At 39.5% G+C, this 19,216-nt stretch overlaps 1 protein-coding gene across 2 annotated transcripts in view; it reads right to left on the bottom strand.

Moving 5' to 3' along the window:
- Nucleotides 1-483: 483 nt before the first annotated feature.
- The window catches only part of LOC126284559 (probable basic-leucine zipper transcription factor N), a 716,161-nt gene continuing 697,428 nt past the window's right edge, over nt 484-19,216 (bottom strand). The window contains exon 9 of one of the 2 annotated variants that reach the window (XM_049983561.1): nt 484-1,278. In XM_049983561.1, the coding sequence (XP_049839518.1) occupies nt 775-1,278 (504 nt within the window). In that variant the 3' untranslated portion in view covers nt 484-774. The remainder of the gene's footprint in view (nt 1,279-19,216) is intronic. The other variant, XM_049983562.1, reaches the window with a different exon arrangement.

Raw genomic sequence — 19,216 nt, 5'->3', positions numbered from 1 at the left:
ACGGTTCACATCCACGCTGTCGCGGCATGCTACCAGTGTTAAAGACTGCGATGGAGCTCCGTATGCCACGGCAAACTGGCTGACACTGATGGCAGCGGTGCACAAATGCTGCGCGGCTAGCGCCATTCGACGGCCAACACCGCGGTTCCTGGTGTGTCCGCTGTGCCGTGCGTGTGATCATTGCTTGTATAGCCCTCTTGCAGTGTCCGGAGCAAGTATGGTGGGTCTGACACATCGGCGTCAATGTGTTCTTTTTTCCATTTCCAGGAGTGTAGCTTTTGAAAGTGTGCTGGGCAATTTAAGACAGAAGTACAGACTCTCTCAGATTTCAAATGAGTATGCCTACTACAGAACCAAATTCATTGGTTGTATTTTCACACTCCCAACCTTTAGTTCAACTGCTATTTATATCCAAATGGTACCACATTGCTTTCATGCGAGATGTATGTCAATTTACTGCCACGGGCATCACAATAAACATAATAAATGTATTCTCATAGGAAGATGGCTTTATTATAGTAAAATATTTGATGTGACAACTAACAAAGCATTATGAATTTGGAATTTTGTTATTACAGTATAGTTTCACACAAATTTTTATAATCATCTACAGAAAACTTACTTTTTTCTTAGCCACAAGTATCTTTATTTTCTGTTACAGCTCTGAAGCACACTTTCCTCTGATTAACATTCTAAGTGTTTTGCAAGAGCTATGAAACTGTTTGTAGACTATATCATTGTCGAAAAAAAAAAAACATTTCGATCTGAAGTTTCTCACAGTAGAGGCAGGTCACTGTTGTCAACAGATGTTGTGTCAGATTCCTTGATGACACATATTCTATCATTTTCTGATATTACTGTGTGCTCCTTCAATTTAAGCCCTGGGATCACCACATCATGTTTATCCATATTGTCACTGTGTTTAGCACTGTTTTCCTGTTGACACAACAAAGGTTGTAATGCATCTGGAGTGTTTGTATCAGGCCCTAACACAAAAGAATTGTCACCACTACATGTCAATCCAGGATTTGGTATTCCATAATCAAAATAAGTATTAGCTGGTCTGCTGGTCCAAGGATCAATTCCTCCAGATGTGTAGTAAAAGAGGCTTGGCCAATTAGAAGGAGAGAGCAGCATGTCAGTTGCTTCCAGTTTCTCATTTGTTGGAGGTGCAGGTGGAGGGGAAAAGGTGAAAGGAGGCAGCCCATTATAGTCATCATGCAGTGGAGCAGACAAGGATGATGTCTTGTTGGTGAAGAGTGACTCAGTTTCATCAACCTGTAATAGAAATAGCTCACTTCTTAAACAACTGTATAAAAATCAGAATACTTCTATCATACTGTGCAATTTAAATTATATTAAAAAGTTGTAAGAATGATGCTACTGATTATTATTTCTGTGAAAAGTAACAAACTCTAATATCAGATGTTAAAAGAGAGGTTTTGACTATAATGGTGACACTTGTTATAATTACATGAATAGACATTCCAGTAAGGACATGCAATATATTACTTCCTTTCACTTATTACATTTCACAGTATAACCAATATGGTGAAATAATAGAAACTTGACTTTATGGAGAGGCTTACCAACAGCTGTAGACTGGAAATGGGAAATAGTGAAAGTACGAAATGTCAGAATTTAAGAAAAAAAGGAAGCAACCGTGGTAGATTCACATCACAAATAGTTTTGTTTAAAGAAATGCAAATAATGATAGTTTCACATAATTTGTAATGTCTGACAGAAAAGTGTTTCAATTGTCAATAACTTTAGAATTAAAACATATGTGGAAATTACAACAATTGAAAGTCCATGTTGGAATATCAAACAACATTATGAAAAGGATAAATTGCAACTCACTGTAAAGATGACACAGTGAGTTGCAGGCAGACACAATCAAAAGACTTACACATTGAGCTTATGGTCAAACCCTTCTTCAGAAATGAAACACACAAGGAACCACAACTCGTGTACACATGACTGTTATCTCTGGCTAGAGTGGCCAGAGATAGCAGTCATGTGTACATGAAGTGTGCTTAATCATGTGAATATGTGTGTGTTTTCCTTTCTGGAGAAGACTTTGGCAGAAAGCTCAAGGAGTAACAGTCTTTTAGTTGTACCTACCAGCAACTCCATGTGTCATCTGTAGGGCAAGTAGCAATCCATCCTTTTCATAATATTATTGTATATGAATTAAAACTTAGTTAAAGATGTGTCATGTTTCATTTCCAAAACATTCCTTAATGTGCACACCACAACCGCATATATTTCTGCACAGTGACAAAGAATACAGTATTGATATTGACGACACAATGAGAAATAAAATCCCCTGCCTTTCACTTCAAGAAAATCTGCCATGGCTATTAGATTGTTCTTTTTTCAGCAGTTAATTTTTTGACTAATGGGTGGCAAGGAATACTTCACAGGATGGAAAGACCATGCACCCTAAACACCAAAGTTACACAGTTTTTTATTCATGTCATTGTGCTGCACAATACACAGTTCAATTTTAATGATTTCAACTTACACCATGTTGTAGTAGCTCTTTTCTTAGCCACAGCCATCCCTTTGTTTGTTAAATATGGCTTTCATTGAATTCTTATCTCAGTATTCTTCATTATGTTTATAATCTTGTCTTCCTTTCTATTATAAAGCACAGGACACAAAAGATTTACTTAAAAAATAACTGAAATGAAGGAAAGTGCACCATTGCTTGTTGCTTGTAGACAAGCAAGTGAGAAACATCTTATAATATCCAGAATGAATTTTCACTCTGCAGCAGAGTGTGTATTGTTTTGAAACTTCCTGGCAGATTAAAACTGTGTGCCGAACAGGGACGCGAACCTAAGACCTCTGCTTTTCACAGGCAAGTGCTCTACTGACTGAGCCATCCAAGAATGTCGCACGACTTGCACTTACAGCTTCACTTCCACCAGTAACTCATTTCTACATCTACATCTATATACTGGGTGTTTCAAAAATGACCAATATATTTGAAACGGCAATAAAAACTAAACAAGCAGTGATAGCAATACACCGTTTGTTGCAATATGCTTGGGACAACAGTACATTTTCAGGCGGACAAACTTTCGAAATTACAGTAGTTACAATTTTCAACAACAGATGGCACTGCAAGTGATGTGAAAGATATAGAAGACAACACAGTCTGTGGGTGCGCCATTCTGTACGTCGTCTTTCTGCTGTAAGCGTGTGCTGTTCACAACGTGCAAGTGTGCTGTGGACAACATGGTTTATTCCTTAGAACAGAGGATTTTTCTGGTGTTGAAATTCCACCGCCTAGAACACAGTGTTGTTGCAACAAGACGAAGTTTTCAACGGAGGTTTAATGTAACCAAAGGACCGAAAAGCGATACAATAAAGGATCTGTTTGAAAAATTTCAACGGACTGGGAATGTGACGGATGAACGTGCTGGAAAGGTAGGGCGACCGCGTATGGCAACCACAGAGGGCAACACGCAGCTAGTGCAGCAGGTGATCCAACAGCGGCCTCGGGTTACCGTTCGCCGTGTTGCAGCTCTGGTCCAAATGACGCCAACGTCCACGTATTGTCTCATGCGCCAGAGTTTACACCTCTGTCCATACAAAATTCAAATGCGGCAACCCGTCAGCGCCGCAACCATTGCTGCACGAGAGACATTCGCTAACTATATAGTGCACAGGATTGATGACAGCGTTATGCATGTGGGCAGCATTTGGTTTACTGACAAAGCTTATTTTTACCTGGACGGCTTCGTCAATAAACAGAACTGGCGCATATGGGGAACCCAAAAGCCCCATCTTCCAAAGGAATCATTGGCCCATATTTCAGATCTGAAACGATTACTGCATCACGCTATCTGGACATTCTTCGTGAATTTGTGGCGGTACAAACTGCCTTAGACGACACTGCGAACACCTCATGGTTTATGCAAGATGGTGCCCAGCCACATCACATGGCCGACGTCTTTAATTTCCTGAATGAATATTTCGATGATCGTGTGATTGCTTTGGGCTATCCGAAACATACAGGAGGCAGCGTGGATTGGCCTCCCTATTCGCCAGACATGAACCCCTGTGACTTCTTTCTGTGGGGACACTTGAAAGACTAGGTGTACCGCCAGAATCCAGAAACAATTGAACAGCTGAAGCAGTACATCTCATCTGCATGTGAAGCCATTCCGCCAGACACGTTGTCAAAGGTTTTGGGTAATTTCATTCAGAAACTATGTCATATTATTGCTACGCATGGTGGATATGTGGAAAATATCGTACTATAGAGTTTCCCAGACCGCAGGGCCATCTGTTGTTGACAATTGTAACTACTGTAATTTCGAAAGTTTGTCTGCCTGAAAATGTACTGTTGTCCCAAGCATATTGCAACAAATGGCGTATTTCTATCGCTTCTCGTTTAGTTTGTATTGCCGTTTCAAATATACCGATCATTTTTGAAACACCCTGTAGATACTCCACAAGCCACCGTATGGTGAAACGTGGTGGGTACCCTGTACCACTACTAGTCATTTCCTTTCCTGTTCCACTCACAAATAGAGTGAGGGAAAAATGACTGTCTACATGCCTCCTTATAAGCCCTAATTTCTCGTATCTTATCTTTGTGGTCCATATGTGCAATGTATGTTGGTGGGCAGTAGAATCGCTTTTGCAGATTCAAATGCCAATTTTCTAAATTTTTGCAATAGTGTTTCTTGAAAAGAACATTGCATCCCCTTCATGGATTCCTTTTTCAGTTCCTGAAGCATCTCTGCAACACTTATGTGTTGTTTGAACCTACCAATAACAAATCTAGTAGCCTGGCTCTGAATTGCTTCAATGTCTTCCTGCAATCCAACCTGGTATAGATCCGAAACACTGAGGCAATACTCAAGAACTGGTCACACAAGTGCCCTATAATTGGTCTCCTTTACAGGTGAGCCACTCTTTCCTAAAATTCTCCCAGTAAACTGAAAACAACCATTGACCTTCCCTACCACTGTTCTGACATGCTCATGTCATTTCATATCACTTTACAACATTGTTGTTGTGGTATTCAGTCCAGAGACTGGTCTGATGCCACTCACCATGCAACTCCATCCTGTGCAATCTTCTTCATCTCCCAGCACCTACTGCAACCTACATCCTTCTGAATCTGCTTAGTGTATTTATCTTCTGGTCTCTCTCTATGATTTTTACCCTCCACGCTGCCCTCCAGTATTAAATTGGTGATCCCTTGATGTCTCAGAACCTGTCCTGCCAACCAATTCCTTCTTCTAGTCAAGTTATGCCACAAATTTCTCTTCTCCCCAATTCTATTCAATACCTCCTCATTAGTTATGTGATTACCCATCCAATCTTCAGCATTCTTCTGTAGCACCACAATTCGAAAACTTCTGTAATCTTCTGGTCTAAACTATTTATCGTCCACATTTCACTTCCATACATGGCTACACTCCATATAAATACTTTCAGAAACAACTTCCTCACACTTAAATCTATACTCGATGTTAACAAATTTCTCTTCTTCAGAAACGCTTTCCTTGCCACTGCCAGTCTACATTTTATATCCTCTCTACTTCGACCATCATCAGTTATTTTGCTCCCCAAATAGCAAAACTCCTTTACTACTTTAAGTGTCTCATTTACTAATCTAATTCCCTCAGCATCACCTGATTTAATTTGAATACATTCCATTATCCTCCTTTCAAGACACTGTCCATTCTGTTCAACTGCACTTCCAAGTCCTTTGCTGTCTCTGACAGAATTACAATGTCATCGGCAAACCTCAGAGTTTTTACTTCTTCTCCATGGATTTTAAAATCTGCTTTTCTTTTGTTTCCTTTACTGCTTGCTCAATATACAGATTGAATAGCATCAGGGAGAGGCTACAACCCTGTCTCACTCCCTTCCCAACCACTGCTTCCCTTTCATATCCCTCGACTCTGATAACTGCCATCTGGTTTCTGTACAAATTGTAAATAGCCTTTTGCTCCCTGTGTTTTACCCCTGCCACCTTCAGAATTTGAAAGAGAGTATTCCAGTCAACATTGTCAAAGGCTTTCTCTAAGTCTACAAATGCTAGAAACATAGGTTTGCCTTTCATTAACCTATCTTCTGAGATAAGTTGTAGGGCCAGTATTGCCTCACATGTTCCAACATTTCTACGAAATCCAAACTGATCTTCTATGAGGTCAGCTTCTACCAGTTTTTCCATTCATTTAAAAAGAATTTGTATTGGTATTTTGCATCCATAACTTATTAAATTGATAGTTCGGTAATTTTCACATCTGTCAACAGCTGCTTTCCTTGGGATTGGAATTATTATATTCTTCTTGAAGTCTGAGGGTATTTCACTTGTCTCATATATCTTGCTCACTAGATGGTAGAGTCTTGTCAGGGCTGTCTCTCCCAAGGCTAACAGTAGTTTTAATGGAATGTTGTGTACTCCCGGGGCCTTGTTTTGACTTAAGTCTTTCAGTGCTCTGTCAAACTCTTCACGCAGTATCATACCTCCTATTTCATCTTCATCTACATTCTCCTCCATTTCTATAATATTGTCCTCAAGAACATCACCCTTGTATAGACCCTCTATATACTCCTTCCACCTTTCTGCTTTCCCTTCTTTGCTTAGAACTGGGTTTCCATCTGAGCTCTTGATATTCATGCAAGTGGTTCTCTTTTCTCCAAAGGTCTATTTAATTTTCCTGTACACAGTATCTATCTTACCACTAGTGATATGAGCTTCTACATCCTTACATTTGTGCTCTAGCCATCCATGCTTAGTCATTTTGCACTTCCTGTCAATCTCATTTTTAGGAAGTTTGTATTCCTTTTTTCCTGCCTCATTTACTGCATTTTTATATTTTCTCCTTTCATCAATTAAATTCAATATGTCTTGTGCTACCCAAAGATTTTTACTAGCCCTTGTCTTTTTATCTACTTTATCCTCTGCTGCCTTCACTATTTCATCCGTCAAAGCTACCCATTCTTCTTCTACTGTATTTCTTTCCCCCATTCCTGTCAATAATTCCCTAATGCTCTCCCTGAAACTCTCAACAACCTCTGGCCCTGTCAGTTTATCCAGGTCCCATCTCCTTAAATTCCCACCTTTTTACAGTTCCTTTAATTTTAATCTACAGTTCATAACTTACAATTTAAAACCTAGTTCCTAAATTTCTGCCTTACCATTATATAATCCATCTGAGACCTTCCAGTGTCTCCAGGCCTCTTCCCTGTGTACAACCTTCTTGAACCAAGTGTTAGATATGATTGAGTTATGCTCTGTGCAAATTTCCACCAGGTGGCTCCCTCTTTCATTCCTTACCCCCATTCCATATTCGCCTACTACATTTCCTTCTCTTCCTTTTCCTACTATTGAATTCCAGTCACCCATGACTGTTAATATTTCATCTCCCTACACAATCTGAATAATTTCTTTTATCTCATCATAAATTTCATAAATCACTTCGTCATCTGTGGAGCTAGTTGGCATATAAACTTGTACTACTGTGGTAGACAAGGGCTTTGTGTCTGTCTTGGCCAAAATAATGCATTCACTATGCTGTTTGTAGTAGTTTACCCATATTCCTATTTTTTTATTCATTATTAAACCTACTCCTGTATTACCCCTACTTGATTTTGTATTTATAGCCCTGTATTCACCTGACCAGAAGTCTTGTTCCTCCTGCCACCAAACTTCACTAGTTCCCACTATATCTATCTTTAACCAGTCTATTTCCCTTTTTAAATTTTCTAACCTACCTGCCTGATTAGAGGATCTGACATTCCATGCTCTGATCCGTAGAACGACTGTTTCCTTTCTCCTGATAATGACGTACTCCTGAGTATTCCCCACCCAGAGATCAGAATGGGGGCTATTTTACCCAAGAGGACAACATCATCATTTAACCATACAGTAAAGCTGCATGCCCTCGGGAAAAATTATGGCTGTAGTTTCCCCTTGCTTTCAGCCGTTTGCAGTACCAGCACAGCAAGTCTGCTTTGGTTAGTGTTACAAGGCCAGATCAGTCAATCATCCAGACTGTTGCCCCTCCAACTAATGAAAAGGTTGCTGCCCCTCTTCAGGAACCACACGTTTGCCTGGCCTCTCAACAGATACCCCTCCATTGTGGTTGCACCTGCGGTACGGCTATCTGTATTGCTGAGGCATGCAAGCCTCCCCACCAACGGCAAGGTCCATGGTTCATGGGGAGGGGGGGGGGGGGGGGGGGGAGGGGAGGGGGTTACAACTAGTGTCCTGCTTGACAAAATCTAGTCATTTAAATATATGGGTGTTCTTTTCAACATTATGTTTTCAGCGTTACACCCAGATAGTTAAATGACTAGATTTTGTCAAGCAGGACACTAGTAATACTCTTTCCGAACATTATAGGTTTGTTCTTCCTATTCATCCATATTAACTTACATTTTTCCACATTCAGAGCTAGCTGCCATTCATCAAACCAACTAGAAATTTTGTCTAAGTCAACTTGTATCTTCCTACAGTCTCTCAACTTTGTCACCTTGTCATACACCACAGCATCATCAGCAAAAACCACAGATCGCTGCCGAAGCTGTCCACCAAATCATTTACGTATATAGAGAACAACAGCAGTCATATCACATTTCCCCGGGGCACTCATGATGATGTACTTGTCTCTGATGAACACACACTGTTGAGGACAGCATACTGGATTCTATTACTTAAGAAGTCTTTGAGTCATTTAAATATCTGTGAACTTATTCCATATGCTCGTGCCTTCATTAACAGTGTGCAATGGGGCTCCGTGTCAAATGCTTTCTGGAAATCTAGAAATAAGGAACCTGCCTGTTGCCCTTCATCCATAGTTCACAGTATATATGTAAGAAAAGGGCACGCTGAGTTTCACATGAGCGATGCTTTCTAAAATCATGGTGATTTATGGATATAAGGCACTCAGTCTCAAGGAAGTTTCATATATTCAAACTGAGGATATGTTGATGGGTTCTGCAGCAAACCAAAGTTAGAGACACAGAGACATTGGTCTGTAATTTTGTGGGTCCAATCATTTATCCATCTTATATACTGTAGTAACCTGCATTTTTTTCCAGTTGCTTGAGACTTTGTGGTGGGTGAAAGTTTCATGATAAATGCAATCCACAGGGTACTCTCTGTAAAACTGAATTGGGATGCCATCTGGACCTGGTGATTTATTTGATTTCAAATCTTTCAGTTGTTTCTCTATGCCAGGGATGCTTAGTACTAAGTCGTCCATACAGGAGTCTGTCCGATGGCCAAATGACGGCATGTTCGCATGATTCTACTGTATGTACAATTTCTTGGACGTGAAATTTAAAACTTTGGCTTTCAGTTTTGGCTTTAACTGGCACACCAGACTGGTCAACAAGGGACTGAATTGAAGCATTAGATACGCTTAGTGATTTTACATACAACCAGAATTTTCTTGGGCTCTCTGCCAGATCTTTTGCTAAGGTGTGACTGTGGTAGTTGTACGTTTTGCACATAGACCTTTTCACAGATGCACGAAGCTCTATTAACCTTCACTTGCCATCATTTGTGCATTCTCTTTTGAGCTTCTGCTTCCTCAGCATCTACCAAATTTCATTATTAAACCATGGTGAATTCTTGCCACCCTGTATCCACTTACTACACAAATAATTCTTCAGACCACAGTCTCCTTAAACTTTAGCCAGAATTCCTCTACACCCATGTTACTGGAACTGTGTGATGTCAATTTACTATCTAAGTAGGATGCTAACAACTGCTTATCTGCTCTGTCTACCAGAAACACTCTCCTAGCCTTCTGGACTACAATAACATCATGACCGCTAATCCTCATTTCTGTAACTGACATTGTCCATAAGGTCCAGCCTATTTGTAGCTACAAGATCTAAGATATTTCCATTGCGTGTGAGCTTCTGAGATAACTGCTCAAGACAGTTGTCAGAAAACAAGTTCTAAAGAATTCTGCATGACTCTCTGTCTGTACCCTCCACAATGAATCCATAGACAAACTAGTCTATACTCGGTAGGTTAAAGATGCGTCCAACAAGTATGCATGATCTTGGTATTTATGCACTACTGACTGAAGACTTTCTTTGAATGACTCTAGAACTGTCACAGTAGAATCAGATGGCTGGTAAAACATCCAACAATTAACTTGGTTTCACCTACACCTGTTATACGTGTTTATATAACTTCGCTCCTCCCCCCATGAACCATGGACCTTGCCGTTGGTGGGGAGGCTTGCGTGCCTCAGCGATACAGATGGCCGTACCGTAGGTGCAACCACAACGGAGGGGTATCTGTTGAGAGGCCAGACAAACGTGTGGTTCCTGAAGAGGGGCAGCAGCCTTTTCAGTAGTTGCAGGGGCAACAGTCTGGATGATTGACTGATCTGGCCTTGCAACATTAACCAAAACGGCCTTGCTGTGCTGGTACTGCGAACGGCTGAAAGCAAGGGGAAACTACAGCCGTAATTTTTCCCGAGGACATGCAGCTTTACTGTATGATTAAATGATGATGGCATCCTCTTGGGTAAAATATTCCGGAGGTAAAATAGTCCCCCATTCGGATCTCCGGGCGGGGACTACTCAGAAGGATGTCGTTATCAGGAGAAAGAAAACTGGCGTTCTACGGATCGGAGTGTGGAACATCAGATCCCTTAATCGGGCAGGTAGATTAGAAAATTTAAAAAGGGAAATGGATAGGTTAACGTTAGATATAGTGGGAATTAGTGAAGTTTGGTGGCAGGAGGAACAAGACTTCTGGTCAGGTGACTACAGGGTTATAAACACAAAATCAAATAGGAGTAATGCAGAAGTAGGTTTAATAATGAATAGGAAAATAGGAATGCGGGTAAGCTACTACAAACAGCATAGTGAACGCATTATTGTGGCCAAGATAGATACGAAGCCCACACCTACCACAGTAGTACAAGTTTAAATGCCAACTAGCTCTGCAGATGATGAAGAAATTGAAGAAATGTACGATGAAATAAAAGAAATTATTCAGATAGTGAAGGGAGACGAAAATTTAATAGTAATAGGTGACTGGAATTCGAGTGTAGGAAAAGGGAGAGAAGGAAACATAGTAGGTGAACATGGATTGGGGCTAAGAAATGAAAGAGGAAGCCGCCCAGTAGAATTTTGCACAGAGCACAACTTAATCATAGCTAACACTTGGTTTAAGAATCATGAAAGAAGGTTGTATACGTGGAAGAACCCTGGAGATACTAAAAGGTATCAGATAGATTATATAATGGTAAGACAGAGATTTAGGAACCAGGTTTTAAGTTGTAAGACATTTCCAGGGGCAGATGTGGACTCGGACCACAATCTATTGGTTATGACCTGTAGATTAAAACTGAAGAAACTGCAAAAATGTGGGAAATTAAGGAGATGGGACCTGGATAAACTGAAAGAACCAGAGGTTGTACAGAGTTTCAGAGAGAGCATAAGGGAACAATTGACAGGAATGGGGGAAAGAAATACAGTAGAAGAAGAATGGGTAGCTCTGAGGGATGTAGTAGTGAAGGCAGCAGAGGATAAAGTAGGTACAAAGACGAGGGCTGCTAGAAATCCTTGGGTAACAGAAGAAATATTGAATTTAATTGATGAAAGGAGAAAATATAAAAATGCAGTAAAAGAAGCAGGCAAAAAGGAATACAAACGTCTCAAAAATGAGATCGAAAGGAAGTGCAAAATGGCTAAACAGGGATGGCTAGAGGACAAATGTAAGGATGTAGAAGCTTATCTCACTAGGGGTAAGATAGATACTGCCTACAGGAAAATTAAAGAGACCTTTGGAGAGAAGAGAACCACGTGTATGAATATCAAGAGCTCAGATGGCAGCCCAGTTCTAAGCAAAGAAGGGAAGGCAGAAAGGTGGAAGGAGTATATAGAAGGTTTATACAAGGGCGATGTACTTGAGGACAATATTATGGAAATAGAAGAGGATGTAGATGAAGACGAAATGGGAGATACGATACTGCGTGAAGAGTTTGACAGAGAACTGAAAGACCTGAGTTGAAACAAGGCCCCCGGAGTAGACAACATTCCATTAGAACTACTGACGGCCTTGGGAGAGCCAGTCATGACAAAACTCTACCAGCTGGTGAGCAAGATGTATGAGACAGGCGAAATACCCTCAGACTTCAAGAAGAATATAATAATTCCAATCCCAAAGAAAGCAGGTGCTGACAGATGTGAAAATTACCGAACTATCAGTTTAATAAGCCACGGCTGCAAAATACTAATGCGAATTCTTTACAGACGAATGGAAAAACTGGTAGATGCAGACCTCGGGGAGGATCAGTTTGGATTCCGTCGAAATGTTGGAACACGTGAGGCAATACTGACCTTACGACTTATCTTAGAAGAAAGATTAAGAAAAGGCAAACCTACGTTTCTAGCATTTGTAGACTTAGAGAAAGCTTTTGACAATGTTGACTGGAATACTCTTTTTCAAATTCTAAAGGTGGCAGGGGTAAAATACAGGGAGCGAAACGCTATTTACAATTTGTACAGAAACCAGATGGCAGTCATAAGAGTCGAGGGGCATGAAAGGGAAGCAGTGGTTGGGAAAGGAGTGAGACAGGGTTGTAGCCTCTCCCCGATGTTATTCAATCTGTATATTGAGCAAGCAGTAAAGGAAACAAAAGAAAAATTTGGAGTAGGTATTAAAATTCATGGAGACGAAGTAAAAACTTTGAGGTTCGCCGATGACATTGTAATTCTGTCAGAGACGGCAAAGGACTTGGAAGAGCAGTTGAACGGAATGGACAGTGTCTTGAAAGGAGGATATAAGATGAACATTAACAAAAGCAAAACGAGGATAATGGAATGTAGTCAAATTAAATCGGGTGTTGCTGAGGGAATCAGATTAGGAAATGAGACACTTAAAGTAGTAAAGGAGTTTTGCTATTTAGGAAGTAAAATAACTGATGATGGTCGAAGTAGAGAGGATATAAAATGTAGACTGGCAGTGGCAAGGAAAGCATTTCTGAAGAAGAGAAATTTGTTAACATCGAATATAGATTTATGTATCAGGAAGTCGTTTCTGAAAGTATTTGTTTGGAGTGTAGCGATGTATGGAAGTGAAACATGGACGATAACTAGTTTGGACAAGAAGAGAATAGAAGCTTTCGAAATGTGGTGCTACAGAAGAATACTGAAGATAAGGTGGATAGATCACGTAACTAATGAGGAGGTATTGAATAGGATTGGGGAGAAGAGAAGTTTGTGGCACAACTTGACTAGAAGAAGGGATCGGTTGGTAGGACATGTTTTGAGGCATCAAGGGATCACAAATTTAGCATTGGAGGGCAGCGTGGAGGGTAAAAATCGTAGAGGGAGACCGAGAGATGAGTACACCAAGCAGATTCAGAAGGATGTAGGTTGCAGTAGGTACTGGGAGATGAAGCAGCTTGCACAGGATAGAGTAGCATGGAGAGCTGCATCAAACCAGTCTCAGGACTGAAGACAACAACAACAACAACATAACTTCGCTGACACACTCAGCTTCAACCTCAACAGAAACAATATTTTTCTCAACTATAATGAACACTTCTCCTCCTATGGCCTCTACTCTGTCTTTCCAATATACATTCCATGACTTGCTAAATACCTCAAAGCTGTCCACCTCATGTTTCAGCTAGCTCTCAGTCCCAAGAATAATTTGAGGGCAAGAACTTTCCTGGAGGGCAGTAAATTTGACAACTTTACTACAAATATTTTGACAGTGTACTGTTAAAACTTTGACAGTCAAAATGTGTTTATTCTGAACGCCATCTGACTTCCCTTGCTGCATGTCAATTGATGAGTGTTCATCAGAGCACCATCTTACCTACGAAACCCTCATGCGCACACCACAAGTACTCTGCAACCAAAGTAGCTGCTTCCCTCGTGTATTGCACCCCTGATTGATCAAGGGGTGCACCAAAAATCCCCACATGATAACGCATGTCTATAAATCTGCATACAAGACTGTCACAGAGTTGACGAAGCCCTCGGTTGAAACCCTCCACTCGGCTCCAAACCAAAGGACCCGATCAACTCTGGGAACAATGCTACAAATGGCAACTTCTGCTTGCACCCATGCATGAGGCCAGAAATCCTCACCACCTCCATCAGCTGCCTGTATGAATTGAGGATGGCCTCAGAAACCATGCAACAAGCATTGTTGGAGCCAACGTGAGCCACTGCTTGCACGCTCGATAGCCACAGTCAAGGGCTTCTCCACATCTCACATGATGTCCTCTGATAGATATACCTAGTGCACATTGGCTTTCTTTCCAGCCCTGAAAGCTATCCAACTAAGAGGATCCATAACATGCCTAACGTTGGAGCTCACAATATCTAGTAAATCCCTCCCCCCTTGTGTGCCAGCTCAGACAAAGCTTGGTGAATGGGTGAGGTCAGGCAGCCAGTCTCCACATTGACCTTCTGCCTCAAGCAACACGAATGAATTACAACCTGCCACTCACCGTGCTGTGAGGGCAAATCCTTTGCATCTGGTGCACTGGGAGGTGCCTCAGAAGTAGAGCCTATCAGCAAAACAAGCAACACCTGAGGTGTCCCATGTGGTGTGCCAGATTCTCTGCCACCACTGCACCCCAAGGCAGCAACTCAAAAGTGACTGACTATAACCAAAAGCACATTCCAAAGAAGTAAACTACAAAAGCCAACATAATACTAGATAAGCAACTTGCTACCCTCCTGATGTGTCACCAATGCAAGCTGATGGATTAATGAGCTATATAGTAAGCTTTTCAGTGAGCAACTACTGCACAAGAGAGTGAATGAATTTACATTTACAAAAATATGAGATTACAACTCTTAAACAGAAAAACACACACAAAATTTAATAAATATACTATGAGAAAAACACAGAAAAAAGTAACACTCAACTTTCCGGTGTGTAGACATATATCAGCCAAGAGCTGGAGCCCGACTGACTTGCTTACTAAACTAATGGGCAGTTACTTTCAAAACAAAACAAATGAGTACCTACTGTGCCACAGAGTGAATGGACTTATGCTTATAAAAACACAATATTAAACCTCTTAAACAGAAAAATAATGCACAAGATTTAATAAATATTCTATGAGGAAAACACAGAAAAAGATAACACTTAACTTGTTTACCATCAAAACTTCACATGCATTCTCCTGCAGACCCTGAAGAACCAGAACACTTAGAAGAAAGATTATTGGAAGACACTGCATGGCCACAGCCTGGGAGATTGTTTCCAAAATGAATTTTCACTCTGTAGCAGTGTGTGCACAGATTTAATCCTTCTTGACAGATTAAAACTGTGTGCCAGGTCAGGACTTAGTGCTCGGATCTTTGCCTTTTCTGGGAAAGGGCTCTGCTGAGGTCCATGATCCCAGATTTGAATCCCAGTCCAGCACAGTGTTAATCTGCCAGTAGTTTTCAGGTCAGCCCACGCTCTGCTGCAGAGTGAAAATTCATTCTGATAACAGTTCCCCAAGCTGTGACTTAGCCATGTCTTTACAGTATACTTACTTTCAGGAGTGCTAGTCTCTCAAGGTATGCAGAGAAGTTCTGTGAAGTTTGTAAGGTAGGAGATAAGGTACTGGTGGAAGTAAAGCTGTGAGACTGTGTTGTGAGTCTGCTTGGATGGCTCAGTTGGTGGAGTACTTGCCTGTGAAAGGCAAAGGTCCCAGGTTTGAGGTCTGTCTAGCATGCAGTTTTAATCTACCAGGAATTTCAGGTTAAAACATAATTAGCATCATGGTCAGACATGTTCTGCACATTCAGTGTTCCTCAAATCACAAACAAAGAAATTTACACACTGTTAAATCTAGTAAGTACAAGGAAGCTTCTCTGGTTCTTCCAGTCTATCTCAAGTTATTACACATGACATGTTCAGCAGCTTACAGGAAAAAATGAAAATATCCAATCTTAGCACTTTCAACATTTTCCATTTCCAGTCTTCAATCATTCTTGCTGTGTGTAGCAAGCACAAATGGAAAAGAAAAGCAGAGGGGGGGGGGGGGGGGGGGGTAGGGTTGATATTGGTACACAATGTGCCCTCTAGTCCACAGTGAAAGATGGTGCATGGTGTGCAAACGTAAATGTAAATAAAGGATCATTATCAGTAACGACTGTTTTTTGCTGTACTTTTTACCATCTCTAATGACTGTGGTGTTGATGGAATGTTAAATTCTAATCTTCCTTCCTTCCTATATTTTATAGCATATCCCAAGACTGAAGTAATGAAATGCCTTAAGAGAAAAAATCCTCTCACAAAAATTCACCATGGACTCAAGAAAATACCACCTCTATCAAACAGTTTGCTTATTTTTATACAGTATCTTGAAAACAGTAGATGCAGGCAAGTTGATAAATTCTGTCATCCTAACATTTCAAAAACATGTGAAACTGTACTACACAGTCAACTGATAACAAAGATATGATTATATGGAGTATCTCCACAACTTAAAAAGGATAGCTGAGACAGAAGACAGAATGGAATGCAGTAATATCTAGTGTTCACCTAGGAAATGTTATAGGCCCTCTGCTGTCCCTGATCTACATAAACAACATTGGAAACAAACTGAGTAGCTCTCATAGATCATTCACAAGTGATGCTGTCATTTACTGTCTTGTAACGTCATCAGATGATCAAATACAATTGCAAAATGATTTAGACAAGATATCTGTATGTGCAATAAGTGGCAATTGACTGTAAATAATGGAAAGTGTGAAGTCAACCGCATGAGTACTAAAAGAAAGTCAGTAAAATTTGGTTACATGATAAATCACACAAATCTAAATACAGTAAATTCAACTCAATACTTAGGGATAGTAATCACAAATAATTTAAATTAGACTGATCATGTAGATAATGTGATGAGGAAAGCAAACCAAAAACTGAAATTGATTGGCAGAACACTTTGAAAGTGCAAAAGGCCTACAAAAGAGACTGCTTGCACCACACTTGTGCACCTTCTTCTGGGGTATGTGGGATCCACATCAAATGAGAGTGACAAAAGACATCAACAAATTTCAAAGAAGGGCAGCTCATTTTATATTATTGCAAAATAGATAACCGGGTGCTATGGATATGATATTGTTAATTGTGGTTTATTTGCCTCATAATGAACATAATTTAAATCATTTGACTCAAGTACAGGAGACATGTCAAATTGTGGTAAAATTTCACCATAAACAAAGAGCAGCTGATGTTAACAAACAGTATCATAATAACAATACAATTCTGTTATATATGCATAGAATAAAATCTAACACTTAATTACCCATTGCTCAAATTATCATTTCATACTCTATGAATTTTTCCATTGAATAATAGCATTTCTCCCACAGAATTTGCTGTAGCCTCATTTTTAAATTTTTGGCTTAATGTTAAATATGTTTTTGCCCATTAACTTGTTATATATTGTCATCCCCATATACTATGGAGTCCATGCATATAATTTCAACTAGTGTGTGGGAAGCATAAAATATGATTGTCCTGAAATAATTTTTGTCTGCACTGTAGGAAGATTATAATTTCATAAATGTACATGGAGGGAACTGTTAGGATTTGTAGTTTCTGAAATAATTGGTGACAAGATTCTGTTTGCTGTGCAGTACACATGTATTGGACAATTTTCTTTTGCAGTTTCAATATTTGAAATACACTACTTGATCTTCCCCAGAAAATTATCCCATATCTAATGACAGATCCAACACAACTATGATAAGCAATTTTTGAAGTACTGAAGTCAATGGAATTTCCTAGTATTTGCATTGCAAATGCAAAACTGCTTAGTTTATTTGATACGACGTCAATATGTGTATTCCAGGTAAAGTTCTTGTCCACATTTAATTCCAGAAATTTGACAGTGACTTCTTTCATAGGCTGATTATTATGTGTATTTTAAGTTCCACAGATTTTGAATATTTGGTTTTGAAATGTAGAATATGGGTTTTTGCAATGTTCAGTTTCAACTTATTTAACTGGAACCAGTTTTCTAAGGTATCAAGTGTGCTTACAATAGAGCTCAGAATTTTTTCTGCATCATCATCTTCAATTAAAACAAAAGTATCATTTGCAAACAGAACTGATAGGGAATTTATATTTATGGGTAAGTCATTTATGTACAATAGGTGGTAGTTAAATTTTTTTCCATTGTGTAAGTATGATGATAGCCAATTTAGACCATAGCCCTTAATCCCACATTCATCTAATTTGTAGATAAACGAGTCATGATTCATGGAGTGAACTGCTTTTGTGACATCACAGAAGATACCTGCAACTTTACTTCTCTGATCCAATGATTTGCATGTCTTTTCAATGAAGTTTTTCATAGTTGAAATCCAAGTTGGTTTTTACAATAATATCATTTTTTGCAATAAAGTTTTTGATATGGTTTGCAGCTTCTTTCTCTAGCACTTTTGACAGGACTGGAAGTATAGAAATACGCTGATAGTTTCCCGTGTCTTCCTTTCAACCCTTTTTTTTTAAGGGCATTCTTCGAAACATCAGGAAAGCATTCCTGTTTAAATATTGGTCGAATATTTTAGTTAGGAGAGATGCTATTATGCCACACACTGTTTTAATCACTTAAGTGAGTATCCCAACCCACCCAGCAGAGCTTTTATTTTTTAATGTAATGTAACATTTTCCACATCCTTTATTGTGACTTTTTTGAAATTTGTAAGATACTCAGCTTCTTGGTGGATTCCACAGGGATTTACTTTACTCTGCTACATCAACGTCTGACTTTGCCATATATGAACAGTTCATTTAAACACTCTGCTATTTGAGCCAGGTTTACAATAAAGCTATCATCTACTTTAATCCTTGATATTTAATTACTACTAACTCTAACATCTAACACTGATTTCCCAACAGACCACACTGCCTTTGTTTTACTTTTTTGTTGTACAATGAACTTCTTGTTTGACATTTGTTTGGCTGCCTTCGCAACTTTTTTTAAATATAGCTTTATAGTGACAAACATACTCAGTAAAATGTCTGTTTTTATTATATTTCAGTACATTGTGGAGTTTCCTCTTCCTGGCAATATAAATTTTTATATTCTAGGATATCCATTTAGGTTTATTAGTCATTTTGTTGCATGTGGTTCTAAGTACAAAAGTTTCATAAAATATTTCAAGAAAACTACTTAAAAATTGTTAAAGTTACTATTACTCAAAATATAGCTGTGAATTGGGGTGGCAATCATAAACA

Source organism: Schistocerca gregaria, chromosome 8 (assembly GCF_023897955.1).
Source record: "Schistocerca gregaria isolate iqSchGreg1 chromosome 8, iqSchGreg1.2, whole genome shotgun sequence".
Lineage (NCBI taxonomy): Eukaryota > Metazoa > Arthropoda > Insecta > Orthoptera > Acrididae > Schistocerca > Schistocerca gregaria.
This window is presented reverse-complemented; position numbering and strand designations above follow the sequence as displayed.